Genomic DNA, 25,242 nt, shown 5'->3' on the forward strand with positions numbered 1-25,242 from the left:
AAATGATTTCAAATACTTGGTTTGGATGCCCTTGGACTTTTGCAAAAACACTGCCAGAAAACCAGTACATTTTTATAATATTTGGCCATTTTTCAGATTTCATTTCTATAATAGCCATACCAAATTAGCAAGCCGAAACAGTATCACTTGCAATGGTAAACAAGTAGGTACTCAAGTTCGGAATTCTGGGATATATTTGCATTAAAAATTGGCAAGACCTCAGTACAATTGCAATTCCTTTACTGTAGTGGATATCAACAAATTCGTACAGTGTCAAGAAGTTGTGGATTGGTGCTAATCCTGTTTCGGCCAATAATATGGCCCAGGTGACTAACATCTTGTAAAATGAAGAAGCACTTTTCCAGGCTGAGGGTTAACCGTGCTGCATTTAATTTCACATAAATTCACTGTATGCTGCTTTGAATATCTTCAGAATATATGTTTATATAATCTAAATACACCATGCAGTAATTCAGTTTTAATCCTCGCAATACACTATGTAATAATCGCTGGAAAGTAGCTGGTGCATTTTTCGGCCCAAAAGGTGTGTGACGATATGAATACTGACTAGAAGGGGTTGAGAAGGCTGTCTTTGGACGATCTGCAGGCGCTACCTCTAATTGATGGTATCCGTTTTGTAAGTTCATAGTTGTAAAATATCAACACTGGCCCAGATTGTCTAATTGTTACAGCTATCTTTGGCATTGGATAAGCATCTGGCACTGTTTTTTGATGTAAGTAGTGGTAGTCACAACGAAACTGATTTGCTTTGTTGCCATCTGGTGTGTCTTTTTGGTTCAGTGACAACTGGTGTTGACCAGTGGTTATTACTTGTATCTATTAATGTCTTCCATGATATTCTTTGAGCTTCGAGGAACATGATATGGTTTCTTTGAAGAGCATGGTATGAATTCTTATAAACAGGTGCTTCATTTCCAGTTGGAAATTGATGTTGGGCTAATGACATGGCAGGTAATGGACCAGGAAGGACAGACAACCTAATGTATTCTTCTAAAAGTCTTTGATGTCCTCCTTGTTCTCTATTGCTAGATGTGCTGCTTTATTTCTCACTGCGATCAAGCTGAGAGACTGTCCTGTTGTTGTGTAATTTGACATGAAATCCCTATCCAGCTGGTCTACAGCTAGTACATGTAAATTAGCTATAAGGGTACAATTTGATACCTATACCTCCTCAGGGCTGAAGTTGTCCATACTGACAGGCACTAATTTGCTTCCTTCAGTTTCCCATACGTAGGATAAAATATGCCATGCAAAACACTTCCCTAGTCCAATTCTTCATTTTCAGGTAAATGTTCAACAATGCACAATGGTTTCACCAGCAGATCACCTCCTACATCAACCTAGATTTACTTCCCAGTACCTTTCAATATTATATACCGTGAGGTGACTTCAAGGGATCTTGTACACAGTTTAAGTGGTCACACCTGGTGTAGGGGTAAATCTTGTGGCAGTAATTGTATTCCAGTCTTAGAGCCAAATGAAATGATGCTTCATCCAGTTCTACTATACGCCATTCTAAGTCAATTTTGGTGCAATGTGCAACCCACAAATCTAAGCCAAGACTGACTACGCAGCCACTGACAGCCGTGGGAAGAACTTCTGCATCAAACTGGAAGTTACCTTCCCCACTCAGAAAACTGTTACTGTTGAACTGACTGTGTCTACATAACCGCTACCTCCACTGCTTAACCCCTTTATGACCAGATTATTTGCAGAAGTTGTGGACTTTATACCAGCACTTTATTGGCCTAAGAAACCACACATAAAATCATAGCTTAAATCTTGAACGTCAGAGATTAGCCTCTAAATTAAAAGAGAGAGAGAGAGAGAGAGAGAGAGAGAGAGAGAGAGGGAGAGAGAACTATTATTCCCAATGAACTTTGGAGTGATCCCACCTAAAGAATCTGAAAAAAATTGTGTGTTTGTAAGTATAAAAATATCTTAAATATTACATATTTTCATATATTACTTTCTGATAACCTTTGCTTTCACTAAGGTGACATGCCATGGAATTTAGAGAAGCATGGTGCTATACAGAAAGGCACACAATAGCTGCTACACATTACTTTTGTTCTCTTTTCTTTGTTCTTCGTGCTACATTCATGACATCTTGTGTTTGTTGCATCTTTTGTGGGCAAATGAGACCCAACTTTCTGCAAACAAACTTCATCTGGAACTCCAGACATGCCTCTTTTCAGTGTTTGGAAATGCACAGTCTTTCCTCTTCACTAAAGACTTGAGAAGCCACAGATGAACTGTCTTGCCAGGTGTAACAAAAAAGTTAGTTGGTCAGCTTCTGTCTTTTGCACAATATGACAACTGCCAAATGTACTGGAAAGAAAAACAATCTGTGCTACCACTTCAATGAACGAGCATTCTCACAGCTGATCAAATCTATCAACCCCTCCCATTATTTCATTGTTCTCTGGCACAGCCAAAGGGTAGAATACTTCACGTCTTCTACCATTTGTATTTCTTCACAAAACAGTTGTGTTTTTGGGATTGTAATAATTTGATAGTATACACACATGTTTACTATCCTGCCACACAACTGTTGCAGCACATAACCTGACAGCAAATTCATATTCTCCTCTGCTAAGTTTCGGATTTTTTTCAGTGTGTCTGGCAGATCGTTCCTGTTTGAGCAAACAGTACTAATACCTTAAAGTCCACAAGACTTTAGCAATTCAGTTACTCAAAATATTGTAAGATATGTATCAAACGTCACCAATCTTTCGCTTCCAACCATTGAATTTGTTAGGGTAAGCACAACGTCTTCACCCAGTTAAAAATCAGGCCTATCATATTTGCTTTTTTTCCAGTGTAGATGTCAAAGTTTATAATGTACCCAGTCATTGCATCAGCTAAGCAGACACTTTATACCCATGCTTGAGTGGTTTCATTGGCACATATTGTTTTAGTGTTGAATGTCCTTTGAATTCCACCATGCATTTGTCAACTGCCAAAATGGGTTAGTATACTTCATACAGCTTCTTTGTTACAGCACTGATGACAGGTCAGATTTGTGCAGCATGTCATATCCCGGTTGTCCCTTTTTTAGACACGTGCTCTTGTCGTTGCAATGCAGATTCTCAACAATATTTTTGTATTGATGTTTTGTCATCAGTGGTGTGAGAGCAGGCACACCAAGGAAAGGATCACTACTCCACTAATTTCCGGGTTGTAGAAGTTGATGTGTACCCATAAAAATAAGCATTCCTCATAAAATATTTTAACCCTGGAATGATTATGTTCTGTCAGTTGGAAATTACTTTACTTGTTTTCTACCCTGACTTCACTACCAATCTTTCTTGTTCTGCTTGTAAGTTTGCTTGATTGCAAATGTGTAAAAACAGATCTTGTGTAAAAAAAGACTGGAAATATATTTAATTATCAGACTTTGAGAAATTAGACTGAATCTCTGGGCTTTCTTCTAATTTCAGCAGAAGATTTTCTAAATAGGAAACATCCTCACTCCATGTATTAGCATTGGGCGAAAATGTTGAAGCAGCTCTTATTGAAGCTGAGTTAGATTCACTGGCATGACAAGAAGACATTTTTCCAATTTCACCCGCTTCTATTAATTTTGTTCAAAATCTGTGAAGTCTTCGGTGAATGATTGTATTCATCAGTATTGGAGTAACCATCGAAATCTGAACCCTCTACATTCTCTGATAAGGAGTGCAGAATTCTTGGAATCTCTTCTGGCATCAGTCTAGGCATTCTAAACAATGAAAAACATACAGTAAACAAGATGCCAATTTGACAGCCACACAACTTGCTCATCGCACACTATTCAGTGGTACAAATAGTTCTCACTAACTTACCTCACAATATTTCTATGATTTTCAGTTAAAGCTCCTTGGCAAACACAAAAGTAGAAAAATATAACCCAAGTCACTTCACAAACAAAAGAAAAGCACAGAATACAAAAAAAGCTGTTGTGGTCAAAATAATGGCTCCATTTCACAGAGAAATGGCGCGTCAGTATTGATTGACTTAAGATGTAGACATACAACAGCTTCTGTGCATCAGTTGAGAAACTACACAGTTAGTACACTATAACAGAGATGGCAGCACAAGCTAGAAGTGGGAACGCTTATTACCACTCAACTTGTAGCAAAAACAAAAAAGTGAGAACTAAGGGTTAATGCCCACCAAGGCAGATTTAATTTTGCTTTACCAAGTATACAATTACTTGACACAGATACCAGTGATCCGGTACCTAGTAAAAATTTACACAGCTTTTCTCTTATGTAACCAGTCAGAAAAAAGTGTGCCACTGATTTCACACTTGTATTAACTCCTGGGAGCATTGTAAAGAGGACACAATGCCACCTCTGTGAATTTCTGTCCCTAGAATTCTGCTCAGACTGTTAAAACCATCCGCAAATCTGGCACTGCCATTATCTGCAATCATGTCTATTATTCCTCATATGTCAACGTCTAAAACATTTAACCTCTGTATTTAATACCACCTTCTTCTCCTACAGTTTGGTGACCACATCAGTTTCAGCTGCACAAATGCTATTTCTACTGTTTAGTTTAGACTGGAAATTCCATCTGAATCTTCAGAGAGATCCCTGGCTGTAACCACTGTAACAGTGTGTCAAGTGCGCTCTGCTCAGCCTCGTGCAGGATGGCTCCATTAGCTTTATAATCTTCTGGGAGCTCATATGTATTGACATTAATTTTGTGAATATGGCCCACAAAATTCTGTGCCGATTCCCCATGGTTTTAAAACACACTGTTAAATTGCTCTCAGTAGTGTCTATATGTGTTCTTGCTCCAATGTCTGTCTACTAACCCTTCCCTGAAGATCTCAAACAACCGTCTTTCCTTATACTTTTCGTGGCACATCACATGTGTCCTATCATCCCTTCCTAGTTTTAATCTGGCTACACTTTACATTTGCTCCTTACTCCAGTCTTCCAGCCTAGTGGCTGTGTCCAAATTATTGAAAAAGGCAAAGATATCCTCTCCTGATTTACCTGCAAGTGGTGTAAGCAATGCTGCAGTGTTGATATCCATGATAGGTGTACTAGGAAGCATCCATCCCTCCTTTCCTCCTCTAGTTGCGTCTAACTCAACCTGTAACTGAGCTGCTTAATTTATTAACTGCTGAATAGTGTCCTGACCTGAAACTTGATTCTCTATATTGTCTACTGTCTACTAACCAAAGTATTAGTACACCCAAACAATGACAAGGTGAAGGAAGGGTAGCAAAACAACTGCACTGGCTCAAACAAAACTTTGAATTTAGCACTTACCCGTATTGTTGTGTAGTACATCCATGCTGTAGAGGATCAAATATGGGCTAGAATTCTCCGCTGAAGGAGGATTTTGGGCAGCTGCAGCAGGCTCCAAGATGGTTACAATGACTTCTTTATTGAGGCTTGATTACAAACACTAGTGAGCGACATGGAGAATATGACGGCGTCTCTCCAGAGGTGACGGCCTCTAGTTGCTGAGTGTGCATTCCACTGCTGGGCAGCTGATGCTGCATTGCCAAGTTCATATTTTGTGGCTGTAGTGAGTATGGTAGGTGGCAGTGACCACAGGGACATCGGGCTGTGCCACGCTCCAGGGCTCAGAGTGTAGAGACCTTCTGGTGGTGTCACAGTGAGGGCAGAGGTGGCTGGACCCAGGTTCTCTCAGGATGGTGCAATAGCATGGAGCTGCCTGTGGCACTCACAGGCTTAGGCAGCAGGCTGGGGTTCTGGCCCCGGTTGTGGCAGAAGCATACATGTTACCGGCACAGAGTAGCACAGGTTCGACATCATGTCACTATCCAGCTGCTTGATGACAACGGGCTATTTTGAGCATCCTTAAATATTGCTTCTCTATGCCAATTTCTGATGTTTACCATGGCTAGTGTGCAATACTGAACTGTTCAGAATGTGGCAGTGACCTCAAAACTGTCGTAACTAGGTTGCAATACTTTTGCAGGCTGTGTCACTCATTGGCGCAAGTGTCATGTTGTCACCATAGTGTTGCAAAGTCGCTGAATGTGCAGCCTTTTTTCATCATGGTACTGTCCTGCTGGTTCCAAATTTCTCTAATAACGTTATCCCTTTACATCCGAAACTATTAAGTAACCGGTTTGGCAACTTTGATGTGATGAACTCGAGCTATTGGCTTCTTGACATGTACAAGCTGGTTGTAGTTGTTCACTGAGACCCTTGTGCAGAAAACCCTTCCCAGTAAACTTCAGGACTTCTATGAATCGGTTTGTACCTTTCCAAAAGCTACCTTACTAGCAGTTTTAGCCAATAATTTTGAGTGGCTAGTTGGACCCTTGTGTTCTCAAATTTGTCAAGAATTTCTTTAGTTTTAATGACTCATATTGGTGGCGGCGGCGGCGGCGGGGGGGGGGGGGGGGGTAGAGTTGGGGGACCCTGTTGGCACATCTACACAAGTAAATGATTGAAAATGTTTTGAAAAGTGTTTGTAGGTAAACTTGTTGTGCTTCATGTAAGTGTGTTCTTGCGTTACTACCCTGTTCAAACTAATATACACATGTTTGACTCTGAAACTTTGCACACTTTTCTGCCACAATTTATTTTTATAGCACTGCATTTTAAGTGTGGTATGCATTCATGTACAATGATGGAAATTGAACTTTGGGAATATATATTTCTTTGTGGTATATAATATTATTATTTATTTATGTGAGCAAAGACTTTAAAAATTATAATAACTGACAAAATATGTTAGTGACTCACACCTACAACATATTTGCTGTAGTGGTGGTGTCTACTTACCTGCATATTACATTTCTTGGATTTTTTTGTTCTTGAGCGCAGCAAGCACAGACAACAGTTTTTCTTTAAACATTACTTATTTTATGCTCAGAAATAGATACATACTGAGATGTTTGTATTTTCCCACCTCCGCGTTGCAAATGTTTTGACTTTTGAGTGAAATGCCCAGTCGATGTGCTGTTGTTTTCACGTCAATTCTACCAACAGTGAGAGTTGTTTAGTTCTCGGGATGTTGTAAAATTCCTGGATTCGTCTCGTCGCTGTGCAGCCTATGAAAAGGATTGCGGAAGACTCCCAAATAAATTCCAAAGTACAGTGCAGTTTTAACACCAATATATTTCCAGGACTCTGGTGTCCGAGCCTGCTGAACTGTACCAGTTACATCACATGTACCCAAAGTTGACATCAAACGACACAGTGTTCACAACAGTCAACAAACGAGTGAGCCTACAATACATTTGCTCGCAACCCTAGCCAAAAAACGAGTGCCCCAAGGCCCCTGCGTGACCTCTATTTATACTTTTGTTAACAATTACCTACAATGAAAATTACAATTTTATGTAAAATCACAATTAAAAGTTAAACCGAATATGAGATGCACATTGCTAAAAATTTACAATCTCAGTGCTGAACAAGATGAACCTATTTTCCACTTAGTTACGAGTTAATATAACATTTTCTGACTAATTATATTACAGGTAACAATTACATTTCTAAATTTGTTTATAACAAATCAACTAGTGCCTGAATTTTAGTGCTAACATATATTGGAGATTTAACTAACATGCTTTATTTATGTGTTCCATTTAATTTGCTGTAGTAATTTTCTAATGATATGTTTACTGGTACATCCTGACCATGTGCTACATTTTTTTCGATTAGTTACAGTATTAATTTCACATTTATATTAGGTTTCTCACATAAGAACAATGTTAATCAGCAAAGCATCATTTTCGTATTATATGTATACTGAAATAGTGGTTATTTTTGTATGTAATTTGGAAACAGGTCTCTTTACAATTGGGCAATTAGGACTGGGGTTTATCTTTAATGCTCTCTGAGGGGGTTCTGATAGGTAGCAATGAGATACAGTAATATCTCAATACTTAAAGAGCAGGTCCATAGGCACTCAAACTGGGCAAAAGTTATGAAATGAGAGCAAAAAGCTGGTGCAGAACTGCCAGATGATTTTTTTTTTTTTTGGGGGGGGGGGGGGAGGAGAGTTCATATATTGATAAGTAAAAGGTCTTAAACTTAATGCACTGAGGAGGAGTACTAAGAGTGCCATCTTTAGAAAGCTAGTTACAGAGGTATAATGAGGAAGAATGTCAGGCTTGGCAAACAGGCTTTAACCTCCTGGGCTCTCTCAATTAACCAAATGGATCTAACAAATGGGTCCTATATAAATGGTGACACTCCACCATGGCATGCATGAAACAACAACTTAACTTGAACCTCCATGATGCGACTAGTAAGGGCACACGCCTTTGTTCTGGGCCCAGGAAACAGGAATACATCATTTGCAGCCAAACCTGCCTTGCCAACATACATGAAAAGGGAACAGCAATCTGTGCAAATAAAGTTTCAACTGGAATGGCTATTATGCTATATATATATATATATAACACAGATGATGTGACTTACCGAACGAAAGTGCTGGCAGGTCGACAGACACACAAACAAACATAAACATACACACAAAATTCAAGCTTTCGCAACAAACTGTTGCCTCATCAGGAAAGAGGGGAAGGAGAGGGAAAGACGAAAGGATGTGGGTTTTAAGGGAGAGGGTAAGGAGTCATTCCAATCCCGGGAGCAGAAAGACTTACCTTAGGGGGAAAAAAGGACAGTTATACACACACACACACACACACGCATATCCATCCACACATATACAGACACAAGCAGACATATTTAAAGACAAAGAGTTTGGGCAGAGATGTCAGTCGAGGCAGAAGTGAAGAGGCAAAGATGATGTTGAATGACAGGTGAGGTATGAGTGGCGGCAACTTGAAATTAGCGGAGATTGAGGCCTGGTGGGTAACGGGAAGAGAGGATATATTGAAGAGCAAGTTCCCATCTCCGGAGTTCGGATAGGTTGGTGTTGGTGGGAAGTATCCAGATAACCCGGACGGTGTAACACTGTGCCAAGATGTGCTGGCCGTGCACCAAGGCATGTTTAGCCACAGGGTGATCCTCATTACCAACAAACACTGTCTGCCTGTGTCCATTCATGCGAATGGACAGTTTGTTGCTGGTCATTCCCACATAGAATGCATCACAGTGTAGGCAGGTCAGTTGGTAAATCACGTGGGTGCTTTCACATGTGGCTCTGCCTTTGATCGTGTAAACCTTCCGGGTTACAGGACTGGAGTAGGTGGTGGTGGGAGGGTGCATGGGACAGGTTTTACACCGGGGATGGTTACAAGGATAGGAGCCAGAGGGTAGGGAAGGTGGTTTGGGGATTTCATAGGGATGAACTAACGGGTTACGAAGGTTGGGTGGACAGCGGAAAGACACTCTTGGTGGAGTGGGGAGGATTTCATGAAGGATGGATCTCATTTCAGGGCAGGATTTGAGGAAGTCGTATCCCTGCTGGAGAGCCACATTCAGAGTCTGTTACCTCCGGAAACCATCCTTGTAACCATTGATGCCACTCCCTTATACACAAATATTCCACACGTCCAGGGCCTCGCTGCGATGGAGCACTTCCTTTCACGCCGATCACCTGCCACCCTACCTAAAACCTCTTTCCTCATCACCTTAGCCAGCTTCATCCTGACCCACAACTTCTTCACTTTTGAAGGCCAGACATACCAACAATTAAAGGGAACAGCCATGGGTACCAGGATGGCCCCCTCGTACGCCAACCTATTCATGGGTGTCTTAGAGGAAGACTTCTTGGTTATCCAGGCCTGCCAACCCAAAGTTTGCTACAGATTTATTGATGACATCTTCATGATCTGGACTCACAGTGAAGAAGAACTTCAGAATTCCCTCTCCAACCTCAACTCCTTTGGTTCCATCAGATTCACCTGGTCCTACTCCAAATTCCATGCCACTTTCTTTGACGTTGACCTCCACCTGTCCAATGGCCAGCTTCACACGTCCGTCCACATCAAACCCACCAACAAGCAACAGTACCTGCATTATGACAGCTGCCACCCATTCCACATCAAACGGTCCCTTCCCTACAGCCTAGGTCTTCATGGCAAACGAATCTGCTCCAGTCCGGAATCCCTGAACCATTACACCAACAACCTGACAACAGCTTTCGCATCTCGCAACTACCCTCCCGACCTGATACAGAAGAAAATAACCAGAGGCACTTCCTCACCCCCTCGAACCCAGAATCCCCCACAGAAGAACCACAAAAGTGCCCCACTTGTGACAGGATACTTTCCGGGACTGGACCAGACTCTGAATGTGGCTCTCCAGCAGGGATACGACTTCCTCAAATCCTGCCCTGAAATGAGATCCATCCTTCATGAAATCCTCCCCACTCCACCAAGAGTGTCTTTCCGCCGTCCACCTAACCTTGGTAACCTGTTAGTTCATCCCTATGAAATCCCCAAACCACTTTCCCTACCCTCTGGCTCCTATCCTTGTAACCGCCCCCGGTGTAAAACCTGTCCCATGCACCCTCCCACCACCACCTACTCCAGTCCTGTAACCCGGAAGGTGTACACGATCAAAGGCAGAGCCACATGTGAAAGCACCCACGTGATTTACCAACTGACCTGCCTACACTGTGATGCATTCTATGTGGGAATGACCAGCAACAAACTGTCCATTCGCATGAATGGACACAGGCAGACAGTGTTTGTTGGTAATGAGGATCACCCTGTGGCTAAACATGCCTTGGTGCACGGCCAGCACATCTTGGCACAGTGTTACACCGTCCGGGTTATCTGGATACTTCCCACCAACACCAACCTATCCGAACTCCGGAGATGGGAACTTGCTCTTCAATATATCCTCTCTTCCCGTTACCCACCAGGCCTCAATCTCCGCTAATTTCAAGTTGCCGCCACTCATACCTCACCTGTCATTCAACATCATCTTTGCCTCTTCACTTCTGCCTCGACTGACATCTCTGCCCAAACTCTTTGTCTTTAAATATGTCTGCTTGTGTCTGTATATGTGTGGATGTATGTGTGAGTGTGTGTGTGTGTGTGTGTGTGTGTGTGTGTGTGTGTGTGCGCGCGAGTGTGCGAGTGTATACCTGTCCTTTTTTCCCCCTAAGGTAAGTCTTTCCGCTCCCGGGATTGGAATGACTCCTTACCCTCTCCCTTAAAACCCACATCCTTTCGTCTTTCCCTCTCCTTCCCTCTTTCCTGATGAGGCAACAGTTTGTTGCGAAAGCTTGAATCTTGTGTGTATGTTTGTGTTTGTTTGTATGTCTGTCGACCTGCCAGCACTTTCATTTGGTGTATATATATATATATATATATATATATATATATATATATATATATATATATATATACCAAATGAAAGTGCTGGCAGGTCGACAGACATACAAACAAACACAAACATATATTAATATATATATTAATGGCAAAGCAGGTACCTACAAGGGGTGCAAAAATAAAAACTATTTACATGTTTGGGGTAAACCTTTTTTATTTTTCGACATAGTTTCCTTTTAGACTTCTACACTTCGTCCAATGCTGTTCTAATTTGTTGATCCCTTCCGAATAATAGGAATTGTCCAAGTCTGCAAAATAGTTATTAGTTGCTGCAATCACCTCCTCGTCTGAATAAAATCTTTGTCCCGCCAGCCATTTCTTCAGATTGGGTAACAAATAGTTGTCTGAGGGAGCCAAGTCTGGAGAATAGGGGGGATGTTAAACGAGTTGGAATCCTATTTCCATTAATTTTGTGACCACAACTGCTGAGGTGTGTGCGGGTGCATTGTTATGATGGAAGAGGACTTTTTAGCGGTCCAATTGCCGGCATTTTTCTTGCAGCTCGGTTTTGAAACGGTCCAATAATGATCAATAATATGCACCTGTAATAGTTTTACCCTTTTCCAGATAGTCGATGAGGATTATCCCTTGCGAATCCCAAAAGACAGTTGCCATAACCTTTTCAGCCAAAGGAATGGTCTTCGCTTTTCGGTGCATATTCTCCCTTTGTAACCCATTGTTTAGATTATTGTTTGGTCTCAGGAGTATAGTAATGTATCCATGTTTCATCCACAGTAACAAAACAATACTTAAAGTCCTGCGTATTCTTCCTGAACAGCTGCAAACCATCGTTGCAACACTTCACATTATTCTGTTTTTGGTCAAGTGTGGGCAATCACAGAACCCATCTTGCAGACAGTTTTCTGATGTCCAAATGTTTATGCAAAATATTATGTACCCATTCAATCGAGATGCCCACAGCACTAGCAATCTCACACACCTTAACTCTTCTGTCATCCCTCACCATATCATGGGTTTTATCAATGATTTCTGAAGTTGTGACCTCCACAGAGTGTCCAGAACGTTCAGCATCACTTGTGCCCATATGGCCACTCCGAAAATTTTGAAACCACTTATATACTTATATCTGAAGTGGAATGATCACATAAAACAAATAGTGGGAAAAGCAGGCGCCAGGTTGAGATTCATAGGAAGAATTCTAAGACAATGTGACTCATCGACGAAAGAAGTAGCTTACAAAACGCTTGTTCGTCCGATTCTTGAGTATTGCTCATCAGTATGGGACCCTTACCAGGTTGGATTAATAGAAGAGATAAACATGATCCAGCGAAAAGCAGCGCGATTCGTCATGGGGACATTTAGTCAGCGCGAGAGCGTTACGGAGATGCTGAACAAGCTCCAGTGGCGGACACTTCAAGAAAGGCGTTACGCAATACGGAGAGGTTTATTATCGAAATTACGAGAGAGCACATTCCGGGAAGAGATGGGCAACATATTACTACCGCCCACATATATCTCGCGTAATGATCACAACGAAAAGATCCGAGAAATTAGAGCAAATACGGAGACTTACAAGCAGTCGTTCTTCCCACGCACAATTCGTGAATGGAACGGGGAAGGGGGGATCAGGTAGTGGTACAATAAGTACCCTCCGCCACACACCGTAAGGTGGCTCGCGGAGTGTAGATGTAGATGTAGATGTAGATACCGTTGTACTCGAAGGTGCAGAGTCACCGTAATGTTTATCAAACTTCTCTTTAGTCTCCTGAGGCGTTTTGCCTTTCATAAAATAATGTTTAATGACCACACGAAATTCTTTTTCGTCCATTTTTAACAGTCACTCAACTTCCTTGATTCACACGAATGCCAAACACAAAGAAATAGACCAATGTGGCTGAAACTTGGTGTGCGTTCTTTCCAAAGATGCTACTAACTAAACATGACCTCGATACGTGCCGGTGGTGCCATCTCTCGGTCTTTGCACGGACTTTTCAAACGTCCCTTGTAAATATAGCATATTGTCATACCCCCCATTTGCAGGATCAAAGGCTATGTTCATGGAATATTTGCACCTAAGTAGTTCAGAGAAGTTGTGGATTGCGGGGAATAAGGTGGTGACAGTGAGATGATTGGGAGGAGGAACCAGGATGAGATGGTTTGTGAAGAAGTCAATGAAGTTAAGTATGTTGGACAAAGTTGCAGGAGTACAAGAAGTCAGACTTGCCCTGTATTTGCTGTTTGTAAAAATAAAAACTCTTTGTGTACTTTCAGTTGTAATTAGTGTTGCTATATTTTGTGTTGAAGGAAGTATTACTTACTTTGCTCTGTGATAATTTCTCTACAGAGTTACCGTCAGCTATTTATATTTGCTGGCCAGAGAAGCAAAGAGTATTTGAACGATTTCTTCACATACAATGTTGACACTCATGAAGTTAACATTATAAGTGAAGGCACAAAAAAGGAAGCATCCAACATACCAGCTGCTGGTTTCACACAACGTGCAACCATAGATCCGGAATTAAATGAAATTTATGTGTTGTCGGTGAGTGAGGTTGGGAATACTACTAAAATTGAATATGTTCACTGTACCATTGTTTTCATAATAATGCATGAAGTATGATTTACTTGAGATGCTAGAAGTAATGTGATTTCAATTAAAGAGATGTGTTTAATTTAATAGGTAGTCACAGTGTTGACTGTAACTTCAGTGTTCAGATGCTTGTGCTAATGTACTGTTGTTGATCTTCATGTGATAGATATTTCACATGAAACCACAATATGTTGTAAAGACAATGTTAAAATTTTATGAAAGTAACCTAAATAATGAAAGCTATGGAGCGGACAGTGTGTAGCATTTGGAATAGTTCATTAGTACTCACACAGTCTCTTTTCAGGGGCTCAGCAAAGATAAAGAGAAGAGAGATGATAATGTGCAAAATTCTTTTTGGGTTTATTATATTCATCAGAATAAATGGTGAGTGTATCATAGTAAAGTTTTAAGAAAATCAATATTTTGATATTTATAAAGACTGTTTGTAGGTGTTGTGTATTGTGTTTACAGAAAAGCTGTTGAATTAATTCTAGGTCCTGCATATATCGAAATGAGAATACAGGGGAAAGCTATTGGAATAAAATGCAGCATTTAGAGCCCTGTCCTAGGTTTGCTCACCAGTTAGTTTATGATCATGTCAATAAGGTAATTTAAAATTGTGTGTCACTGAAATTAATTTCTTGATACTGAAAATATAAGCTGCTTATTAGCCAGTGCTGTCACATTTCATATTTGTTGTAGATTCATTATCTTTTTGGGGGCAATCCAGGAAGAGCGTGCTTACCTAAACTGAGACTTGATGACTTCTGGAAACTCCAGTTGTGCCGTCCTACTCATTCTCAGTTATTGCAGAAGTGCAAACTTCTCATCAGGAAGCACAGGTACAAAGAAATTACACAATCTTTGGGAGAGTTTAAAACAACAGAAAAGTTTATAATTTCAAACAATTGCTTTCAGATGAAATGCAAGGAAAAAGAAAAATAGATGTGGTGTATATAGTAAGTCAAGTGACTGTTGCTATTTGCTGGGTAATTTGAAAGTAGATCGCATCATAATAATTAAGTTTTTGCTATCTAAACTTTTGCAGCCAAAACTGAAATGTATATATATACCAAATGTTTTATGCATTTTCCATCTCTGCTCTGAAATTAAATTATATTTATAAACATCTTTCAACTTTAGTGATTTTTCTAATAAGAACACCCATAAAGTGGAAGGAGACATGAAAATAGCCAAATAGGATTTCCATAAAAGAAGCACAGGGTGTTTATAAATGAATATCGGGTTTTTAACATTTTATAATATTTATTATGTTAAACTTACAGTTATAAATGATACGTCAAATGAAAGAGCAACTCAAACAGTTTTACCAAGAACCTTATAAATGTTCAATGTGAGCACCATTTGTCACACAGCACACATCAAGTCTATAACCGAGTTCTTCCCAAACATTGATAAGTGTGTCTTCAGTGATTGTAGCAACAACTGCTTCAGTCCAGTTTCTTAATTCAGGGAGGTCTGCTGGTAGCGGAGGCATGTACACATGATCCTTGGTGAAGCCCCAAAGGAAAAAATCGCATGGCGTTGCGTCAGGTGAATGTGGAGGCCATGCAAAGCAAACCCTGTCATTGGGCCCCTTGCGGCCTATCCAGTGCTTGGGTACAGTGAAGTTCAACCAATCGTGTACTGTGCTATGCCAATGAGATGGCGCACTATCTTGCTGGAAAATGAAGTTCTCTGGCGCATCCTCTTCCAACTGAGGGAAGAGCCGTTGCTCTAGTGTATCAAGGTAAGAAGTGCCAGTTACAGTAGGTTCACCAAAACAGAAAGACCCATAAACCTTCCGCTGGGATATGGCACAAAAAAGTCACTTTGCATTTGTACCACCTCTTGAGGCTTTTCTGAGCCCCATATATGTGCATTGTGAGTGTTAATGTGTCCACTAAAGGTGAAAGGTCGATTCATCACTGAAGACAACATGCTCCAGAAAATCTTCATTGTCATGAAACAACATTTCATTTGTGAAGTTGGCACGTAATCCATGGTCTGCTGGCTTTAGGGTCTGTAATAACTGTAATCAGTAACAACATGTTTCTACGCGTTTTCTTAAAACTTTCCAAACAGTTGACACTGGAACTTGTAATTCAGAGCCTGTAATAACTGTAAACAGTAACGACATATTTGTACGTGTTTTCTTAAAACTTTCCAAACAGTCGACACGGGAACTTGTAATTCACGGCTAGCCTTCCGGACTGATTTCTTTGGGCTACAAGTGAACAACTCTCTCACTTGCTCAGCAGGCTCTTCTCCAACTCTTGGTCATCCTGTGCTCTAGCCTTTACGAAGGCAGCCGGTATCTTCAAATTGATGATACCATCTACGAATGTTGTTATCACTTGGAGGATCACAACCGAACTTCAGCCAGAATGCACATTGCACAGTAACTACAGATTCGATCTTTGCAGACTGCAAAACACAAAATGCTTTCTGTTCACTAGTCGCCATCTTTTCTACTACCGCTGTGTAGTGGATTGTGGTGGAAACATTGCATGCTGCGCATCCGCATTGGTGCCAAACGCAACTGTTTGAGTTGCTCTTTTATTTGACATATCATTTATGAGTGTAAGTTTAATGTAATAAATACTGTAAAGCTTTAAAATCCCGATATTCATTTATAAACACCCTGTATATCAATACTACAGAAACTCCATTGTAACTAAATTGCAGAAATGATATTGAAACACAACAAACACAATATTTGGTAATGACGACAACAACAACAACAACAACAAAATTATCAATGCTACCACGCAAACTACACTCCTGGAAATTGAAATAAGAACACCGTGAATTCATTGTCCCAGGAAGGGGAAACTTTATTGACACATTCCTGGGGTCAGATACATCACATGATCACACTGACAGAACCACAGGCACATAGACACAGGCAACAGAGCATGCACAATGTCGGCACTAGTACAGTGTATATCAACATTTCGCAGCAATGCAGGCTGCTATTCTCCCATGGAGACGATCGTAGAGATGCTGGATGTAGTCCTGTGGAACGGCTTGCCATGCCATTTCCACCTGGCGCCTCAGTTGGACCAGCGTTCGTGCTGGACGTGCAGACTGCGTGAGACGACACTTCATCCAGTCCCAAACATGCTCAATGGGGGACAGATCCAGAGATCTTGCTGGCCAGGGTAGTTGACTTACACCTTCTAGAGCACGTTGGGTGGCACGGGATACATGCGGACGTGCATTGTCCTGTTGGAACAGCAAGTTCCCTTGCCGGTCTAGGAATGGTAGAACGATGGGTTCGATGACGGTTTGGATGTACCGTGCACTATTCAGTGTCCCCTCGACGATCATCAGTGGTGTACGGCCAGTGTAGGAGATCGCTCCCCACACCATGATGCCGGGTGTTGGCCCTGTGTGCCTCGGTCGTATGCAGTCCTGATTGTGGCGCTCACCTGCACGGCGCCAAACACGCATACGACCATCATTGGCACCAAGGCAGAAGCGACTCTCATCACTGAAGACGACACGTCTCCATTCGTCCCTCCATTCACGCCTGTCGCGACACCACTGGAGGCGGGCTGCATGATGTTGGGGCGTGAGCGGAAGACGGCCTAACGGTGTGCGGGACCGTAGCCCAGCTTCATGGAGACGGTTGCGAATGGTCCTCGCCGATACCCCAGGAGCAACAGTGTCCCTAATTTGCTGGGAAGTGGCGGTGCGGTCCCCTACGGCACTGCGTAGGATCCTACGGTCTTGGCGTGCATCCGTGCGTCGCTGCGGTCCGGTCCCAGGTCGACGGGCACGTGCACCTTCCGCCGACCACTGGCGACAACATCGATGTACTGTGGAGACCTCACGCCCCACGTGTTGAGCAATTTGGCGGTACGTCCACCCGGCCTCCCGCATGCCCACTATACGCCCTCGCTCAAAGTCCATCAACTGCACATACGGTTCACGTCCACACTGTCGCGGCATGCTACCAGTGTTAAAGACTGCGATGGAGCTCCGTATGCCACGGCAAACTGGCTGACACTGACGGCGGCGGTGCACAAATGCTCCGCAGCTAGCGCCATTCGACGGCCAACACCGCGGTTCCTGGTGTGTCCGCTGTGCCGTGCGTGTGATCATTGCTTGTACAGCCCTCTCGCAGTGTCCGGAGCAAGTATGGTGGGTCTGACACACCGGTGTCAATGTGTTCTTTTTTCCATTTCCAGGAGTGTATCAAATTCTAGTCAATAAACCTGAGCATGTTCATAATTATGCATGCGACAAGTGATCAGTTCTTATAATAGATAGAAAGAAAATAGTGGAAATGTTGGCATTAGAGAAAAATCCTTTATGCAATTCGAAATGTTTTCACAAATAAGTAAGCCACAGAAGCTGTTTCCTAACTACATCTACATCTACATGAATACTCTGCAATTTACATTTAAGTGCTTGGCAGAGGGTTCATCAAACCACAATCATACTATCTCTCTACCATTCCACTCCCGAACAGCGCGCGGGAAAAACGAAGACTAAACCTTTCTGTTCGAGCTCTGATTTCTCTTATTTTATTTTGATGTTCATTCCTACCTATGTAGGTTGGGCTCAACAAAATATTTTCGCATTCGGAAGAGAAAGTTGGTGACTGAAATTTCGTAAATAGATCTCGCCGTGACGAAAAACGCCTTTCCTTTAATGACTTCCATCCCAACTCGCGTATCATATCTGCCACACTCTCTCCCCTATTACGTGATAATACAAAACGAGCTGCCCTTTTTTGCACCCTTTCGATGTCCTTCGTCAATCCCACCTGGTAAGCATCCCACACCACGCAGCAATATTCTAACAGACGACGAACGAGTGTAGTGTAAGCTCTCTCTTTAGTGGACTTGTTGCATCTCCTAAGTGACCTGCTGATGAAACGCAACCTTTGGCTCGCCTTCCCCACAATATTACCTATGTGGTCTTTCCAACTGAAGTTGTTCGTAATTTTAACACCCAGGTACTTAGTTGCATTGACAGCCTTGACAATTGTACTATTTATCGAGTAATCAAATTCCAACGGATTTTTTTCGGAACTCATGTGGATCACCTAACACTTTTCATTATTTAGCGTCAACTGCCACCTGCCATCCCATACAGCAATCTTTTCTAAATCGCTTTGCAACTGATACTGGTCTTCGGATGACCTTACTAGACGGTAAATTACAGCATCATCTGCGAACAACCTAAGAGAACTGCTCAGATTGTCACCCAGGTCATTTATATAGATCAGGAACAGCAGAGGTCCCAGGATGCTTCCCTGGGAACACCTGATATCACTTCAGTATTACTCGATGATTTGCCATCTATTACTACGAACTGCGACCTTCCTGACAGGAAATCACGAATCCAGTCGCACAACTGAGATCATACCCCATAGGCCCGCAGCTTGATTAGAAGTCGCTTGTGAGGAACGGTGTCAAAAGCTTTCCAGAAATACAGAATCAACTTGAGATCCCCTGTCGATAGCGGCCATTACTTCCTGCGAATAAAGAGCTAGCTGCGTTGCACAAGAACGATGTTTTCTGAAACCAAACTAAGATGCATAAGAGTATATGCAGAAGATCATGCAAAAATATAATTGTTGGTTGTGTCTTGCTGGTATACTTTATGTATCACCAGAATCTATTTGGATTTTCTGCCAGATTTCAAGACAGCGTTTTTTTGTGGAAACTAGCCCAGGGTGAGTTTCAAGCATCTTTAAATCATTGCCAATTTTGGAAATTTTTTCTTCTTTTAAATCTAGCAATATTGCCGCCCCCCCCCCCCCCCCCCCATTGGGTATTTGGGGTAATTCACTTGGTTTATGTGGTACAAATCTCCCAATGGAATCCGAGTTGAAATTTGTAACACTTACTAGGATCTATGGTCCTTTAGCAGCGTAAAAAATTTAAGGTTCTAAGTCAGTGCAGTCAAAAGATACAGCCGTTTATGTCACATTTTGATACTCACAAACTCACTCATCAAAACCAATTGGCTAGAAGGAAATTTGGCAAGATACAAGGTTTTACAGTAAAAGTAAAGGAAAAAAGTCTGAAAATTGTTAATTTGTAATTTCATCACATAAAAATGTCTTTTTGCCCTTAGAATTAAATTACATTCATCATCTTCAGAAGCATAATAGAAAACTATTACTGTGTGCAGACATAAAATGTTAACTGTGGGCATGTTACAGTAAGTAAATAAAAAATATTTTATTAAAGCTTCTTGCTCTGCATATAGGAACTGAAGTTGCCTGCTTGCTTCTTTTTGCATGCCCGGGTAAGTGTCTGGAAGTACCCTAGAGATGTTAAGGTCTTGGAAGCCCTGCCAGTTATTGTTAAGTAGGTATTTATTTTTGGCGAATTTGGTTGTTATGGTATTCAGTCATATTATTAGGGCTTTGTGGTCACTAATTCCTGTGTCCGTCATGATGATCTCGATTTGGCCAGGATTTTTTGGTCACTAATAAGTACGTTACGTTATTGCAATCATTTACACTTTGTGTTGGCTCCCAAACTAATTACTCAGAATAATTTTTGAACAATGTTTTATGACTATCACTGACTTTAAGAATGTACTTTCACCAACATATTGAGGGTAGATGGAAGTCACCACCAAACTGTACTTGTAAGAGTCTGGTATCCATTTGAGACTAGACCCAAATTTTCCATGAACCTTTCAGCAAATAGATCATCTGAGTTGGAGGTTGGTAAAAGGAACCAACTATTAATTTATTCCTTCTGTTGAATATAACCCGTACCTGTACTAACTCCCAGAAACTATTTACTTCAGTTTCATTACAAGCTAAACTACTTTTAACAGCCATAAAAATGCCACCACCAAGTTTTGTCTATCCTCCAGAACACTATTAGGTCCTTTGTAAAAACTTCAGCTAAACTTCTCTTAGGCTTTAGCCACCTTAATACCTTCTCATTGATGCCATCTTTAAGTGCTTGTAAGAATTTATGCTTCAGTACTTCCTTTAAATATTGGAGCTCTAGCTATTTCGTAAATGGCTAGAACATTTACAACTATAATATCTATATTTCCTAGGTGTAACCTTGTCCTGTGTTTGACCTGCTTGCTTTGAGACTGTACCCCCATTTGTAATTTTTTGAGTCCCTCTAACCTAAAAAAAACTGTCCTGTCCACTCCACAAAGCGCCTACAATCTGTGTAACTGCTTCTTGCATGTAATGGATCCCTGATCTTCTAAGCGGGTCCCAACACCTGTACAGCTTATGGTGCATTTCAAGAATCTGTAACCTGCACTGTTGCAGAACTGTCAAAGCCTTTGATTCAGACTCACATCTGTACCAAAGGTCTGCAGTCAATGCTACAATGTTACAGATGATGAGTTCTGCCTTCATGTTGCAAACAAGTTTGACTGTCTTTTTAATTTATAGCTTCACCCCTGCTTTTGCTAAAATTTGCTTCACCAGAGGGAAGCAAAAATCATTTAACCTTTTGGTATTCTATTTGGGAATATATTTATTATTCTTAATCTCGTATGGATAGTTGGCAACACACATCATTATTAAATAAAAGTACTGTAAGACTGTACCTAATAATCCTAACCTCTAAAACAGGTTACTATGAGATATACATGTATGAACCTTTCACAACATTTGTAATTTCTGTCTAATTAGTGATTACTTGCCTTTCCACAGTGAACACCATTTGCCTAATATACCTCAAAATATTATGAAATGGCGTCATTGAATTAAAATATACAAAATACATTGTCCTTCAGACGTTAGAAAATTTTTATAGCAGTAGTAACTGAACCTACAGGTGTTAGCAGAAATATATATTTTTTCCCCCATCATTCATCACTCGAACACCCAAGAAATTAGAACTTCCTGTCTTGTTTAATATTTCTTTGTTGATACAGTATATTAATTGGAAGTGGGCTAATTTCAGCCATACAAAACTGTGAGAACTGTCAAGAGTACCCCGTGTGTGACAAACCAGATACTGATTATTCAATAACTTATGGGTTTGCTGACGAGTGACGTTGTCGACCACCGCCTACAATGACGTCACCCTGCAGCAAACCCATAAGTTATTTGAACAATCAATTCGCCGGGAAAAGTTAAGGCCTCACAGATACTGATTTCTTAAAAAGTAATTTTCTTATTTTTTTTCCCCCTTCTGTAGGCAGTTCTTTACTTTGTTGAACAAGAACACTTTTATTGCCTGCAAAACAGGCTAATTATGTCTTGTCGTTCACATGAAATGGTGTATCATTGATAGCAAAAAAAAGTTGGTTAGCCCACCTTTTGAAAGCACCATTGTTAAGTGTCTCCACATGTAAATTAACTGGTGGCCTTTCACTGATTTCTGGAATAGTTTTGTGTAACTTTCTGTAGCCTGTGTTTTTTATCTTTTTTAAAAATGAACTAATCAGATACACAATGACACTTTTCCATTAAAATGTAACATCTGTAATAGAATGTTATGCTTTTGGTAACTTGTTGATTACAGCCAGTATTATTTTTGATCGTTTAAAAATTTGTTTCTTTCATAAATGTATATATATCTGACTCAGTAGAGTGGCACTTTTGAATGGCATACTTTTTGATTGGCTAATTATTCTGTTATTGAACTGGTGCATGGTAATCTGTGAGTACATTTCTGTCCAGATATTTTACAAATGATGTGAGATGAGAAATTGGTTGGTGGTTCAAGAATTTGTTCAGTTACCTTTACTTGTCTGGAAAAAACACTCTGACGCATAATCAAGAATATTATGCATTTTAGCACAACGCATTTTTAGTGTCCTGTTGGAAATATTAACAGTACCATGAAAACTGTTACCGTGGGCCTTGATTATTTTACTTATTTCAGGTGACATCAGCTGCTAAAAATAGTTTAATTACACCAATGAAATTTAGCAGGGAAAGTATCAAGATAAACACGAAGTGTTTGGAGAATAGTTTTGGAGAAATTTATTATGTAATGATATTACAAGTTGTCATCTTTTTGCATTGAAAATGTATGCTTCGTGTTTTCACTAGTCACTTAACTCCTACACTCATTTTTCCAGGTTCAAGGAGCTTGCTTTGAAAAATAGCATGGCAGCTCTTCATTATCTCCAGACGACATTATCTGAGATAATAGATCACACCGATGAGGAACAGACAAGGGAGGTAAGATGAATTGCTGACAGATGTTGGTTATCTGAGCTTTAGCAGTCTATTGCCAAGTTCTCGTTACATCACTTATATTTTCAATGTGTTACGATTGAGTAGGGTCAGGTATTAATATTGAAATTGATTTCATTTTCCCAAATTTATTATTGTATGATGCGGATGGGAAGTTTGAAATTTTCTCTTGCCGCTGAGGCTACTGTTGACAAGCCGGAAACGCCGAATATTGGAGAGAAGTTTTGTCCATTCTTGGAGAAAATTTATGGAAAAAGTCTTGCTACAAAGGCTTTGAGCTCCCCATCTCTCTTCTTAACATGGGCTTGTGAGCCCTTTAGGTTTTGTGTCAGTTGCTGTTTCTCTGTCTCTGCCTAGAAACAAGGCATATCTTATGATTAATGAACAAGTATAGTAATAGTAGGAACAAAACTACTTCCATTCAAAGCAACATGGATGAACATCCCACCCCCCTCTCCTCCCCCTCCCCTCCGGCTCCACTCCCCCTCCCCTCCGGCGCCACTCCCCCTCCCCTCCGGCTCCACTCCCCCTCCCCTCCGGCTCCACTCCCCCTCTCCTCCGGCTCCACTCCCCCTCTCCTCCGGCTCCACTCCCCCTCTCCTCCGGCTCCACCACTCCCCCTCTCCTCCGGCTCCACCACTCCCCCTCTCCTCCGGCTCCACCACTCCCCCTCTCCTCCGGCTCCACCACTCCCCCTCTCCTCCGGCTCCACCACTCCCCCTCTCCTCCGGCTCCACCACTCCCCCTCTCCTCCGGCTCCACCACTCCCCCTCTCCTCCGGCTCCACCACTCCCCCTCTCCTCCGGCTCCACCACTCCCCCTCTCCTCCGGCTCCACCACTCCCCCTCTCCTCCGGCTCCACCACTCCCCCTCTCCTCCGGCTCCACCACTCCCCCTCTCCTCCGGCTCCACCACTCCCCCTCTCCTCCGGCTCCACCACTCCCCCTCTCCTCCGGCTCCACCACTCCCCCTCTCCTCCGGCTCCACCACTCCCCCTCATCCGGCTCCACCACTCCCCCTCTCCTCCGGCTCCACCACTCCCCCTCTCCTCCGGCTCCACCACTCCCCCTCTCCTCCGGCTCCACCACTCCACCACTCCCCCTCTCCTCCGGCTCCACTCCCCCTCCCCTCCGGCTCCACTCCCCCTCCCCTCCGGCTCCACTCCCCCTCCCCTCCGGCTCCACTCCCCCTCCCCTCCGGCTCCACTCCCCCTCCCCTCCGGCTCCACTCCCCCTCCCCTCCACCACTACTCCACCCACTACTCGCCCCACTCCGCCTCCCCCCACTCCGCCTGCCCCCACTGCGCCTCCCCCACTCCGCCTCCCCCCACTCCTCCTCCCCCCACTCCTCCTCCCCCCACTCCTCCCCCAGCCACCCACTCCTCCGCCGCCCCCCCCACTCCTCCTCCAGCCCCCCCCACTCCTCCTCCAGCCACCCCACTCCTCCTCCAGCCACCCCACTCCACCTCCAGCCACCCCACTCCACCTCCAGCCCCCCCCCCCCCCACTCCACCTCCAGCCACCCCACTCCACCTCCAGCCCCCCCCCCCACTCCACCTCCAGCTCCCCCCCCCACACCTCCAGCCCCCCCACTCCACCTCCAGCTCCCCCCCACACCTCCAGCCCCCCACTCCACCTCCAGCCCCCCCACACCTCCGCCAGCCCCCCACACCACAACCCCACACCACCCCCCCCCAGGCACCTCCCCCACCCCAGGCTCCTCCCCCCCCCCACCCAGGCTCCTCCCCCCCACCCAGGCTCCTCCCCCCCACCCAGGCTCCTCCCCCCCGCCCAAGGCTCCTCCCCCCCGCCCAAGGCTCCTCCCCCCACCCCAGGCTCCTCCCCCCGCCCCAGGCTCCTCCCCCCGCCCCAGGCTCCTCCCCCCGCCCCAGGCTCCTCCCACCGCCCCAGGCTCCTCCCACCGCCCCAGGCTTCTCCCCCCGCCCCAGGCTCCTCCCCCCCGCCCCAGGCTCCTCCCCCCGCCCCAGGCTCCTCCCCCCGCCCCAGGCTCCTCCCCCCGCCCCAGGCTCCTCCCCCCAACCCCAGGCTCCTCCACCCCAACCCCAGGCTCCTCCACCCCAACCCCAGGCTCCTCCACCCCAACCCCAGGCTCCTCCTCCCCAACCCCAGGCTCCTCCTCCCCAACCCCAGGCTCCACCACCCCAACCCCAGGCTCCTCCCCCCCGCCCCAGGCTCCACCCCCCCCACCCCAGGCTCCACCCCCCCCGCCCCAGGCTCCTCCCCCCGCCCCAGGCTCCTCCCCCCCGCCCCAGGCTCC

At 43.4% G+C, this 25,242-nt stretch overlaps 1 protein-coding gene across 2 annotated transcripts in view; it reads left to right on the forward strand.

Moving 5' to 3' along the window:
* Window positions 1-25,242, forward strand: part of LOC126262467 (muskelin) — a 178,100-nt gene that overhangs the window by 140,063 nt on the left and 12,795 nt on the right. For both annotated transcript variants that reach the window (XM_049959126.1, XM_049959127.1), the window contains exons 10-14: window positions 13,563-13,760; window positions 14,113-14,192; window positions 14,303-14,414; window positions 14,511-14,650; window positions 22,848-22,950. In XM_049959126.1, coding sequence (XP_049815083.1) covers window positions 13,563-13,760; window positions 14,113-14,192; window positions 14,303-14,414; window positions 14,511-14,650; window positions 22,848-22,950 — 633 coding nt within the window. The remainder of the gene's footprint in view (window positions 1-13,562; window positions 13,761-14,112; window positions 14,193-14,302; window positions 14,415-14,510; window positions 14,651-22,847; window positions 22,951-25,242) is intronic.

Source organism: Schistocerca nitens, chromosome 6 (genome assembly GCF_023898315.1).
Source record: "Schistocerca nitens isolate TAMUIC-IGC-003100 chromosome 6, iqSchNite1.1, whole genome shotgun sequence".
In the NCBI taxonomy this organism is placed as follows: Eukaryota; Metazoa; Arthropoda; class Insecta; order Orthoptera; family Acrididae; genus Schistocerca; species Schistocerca nitens.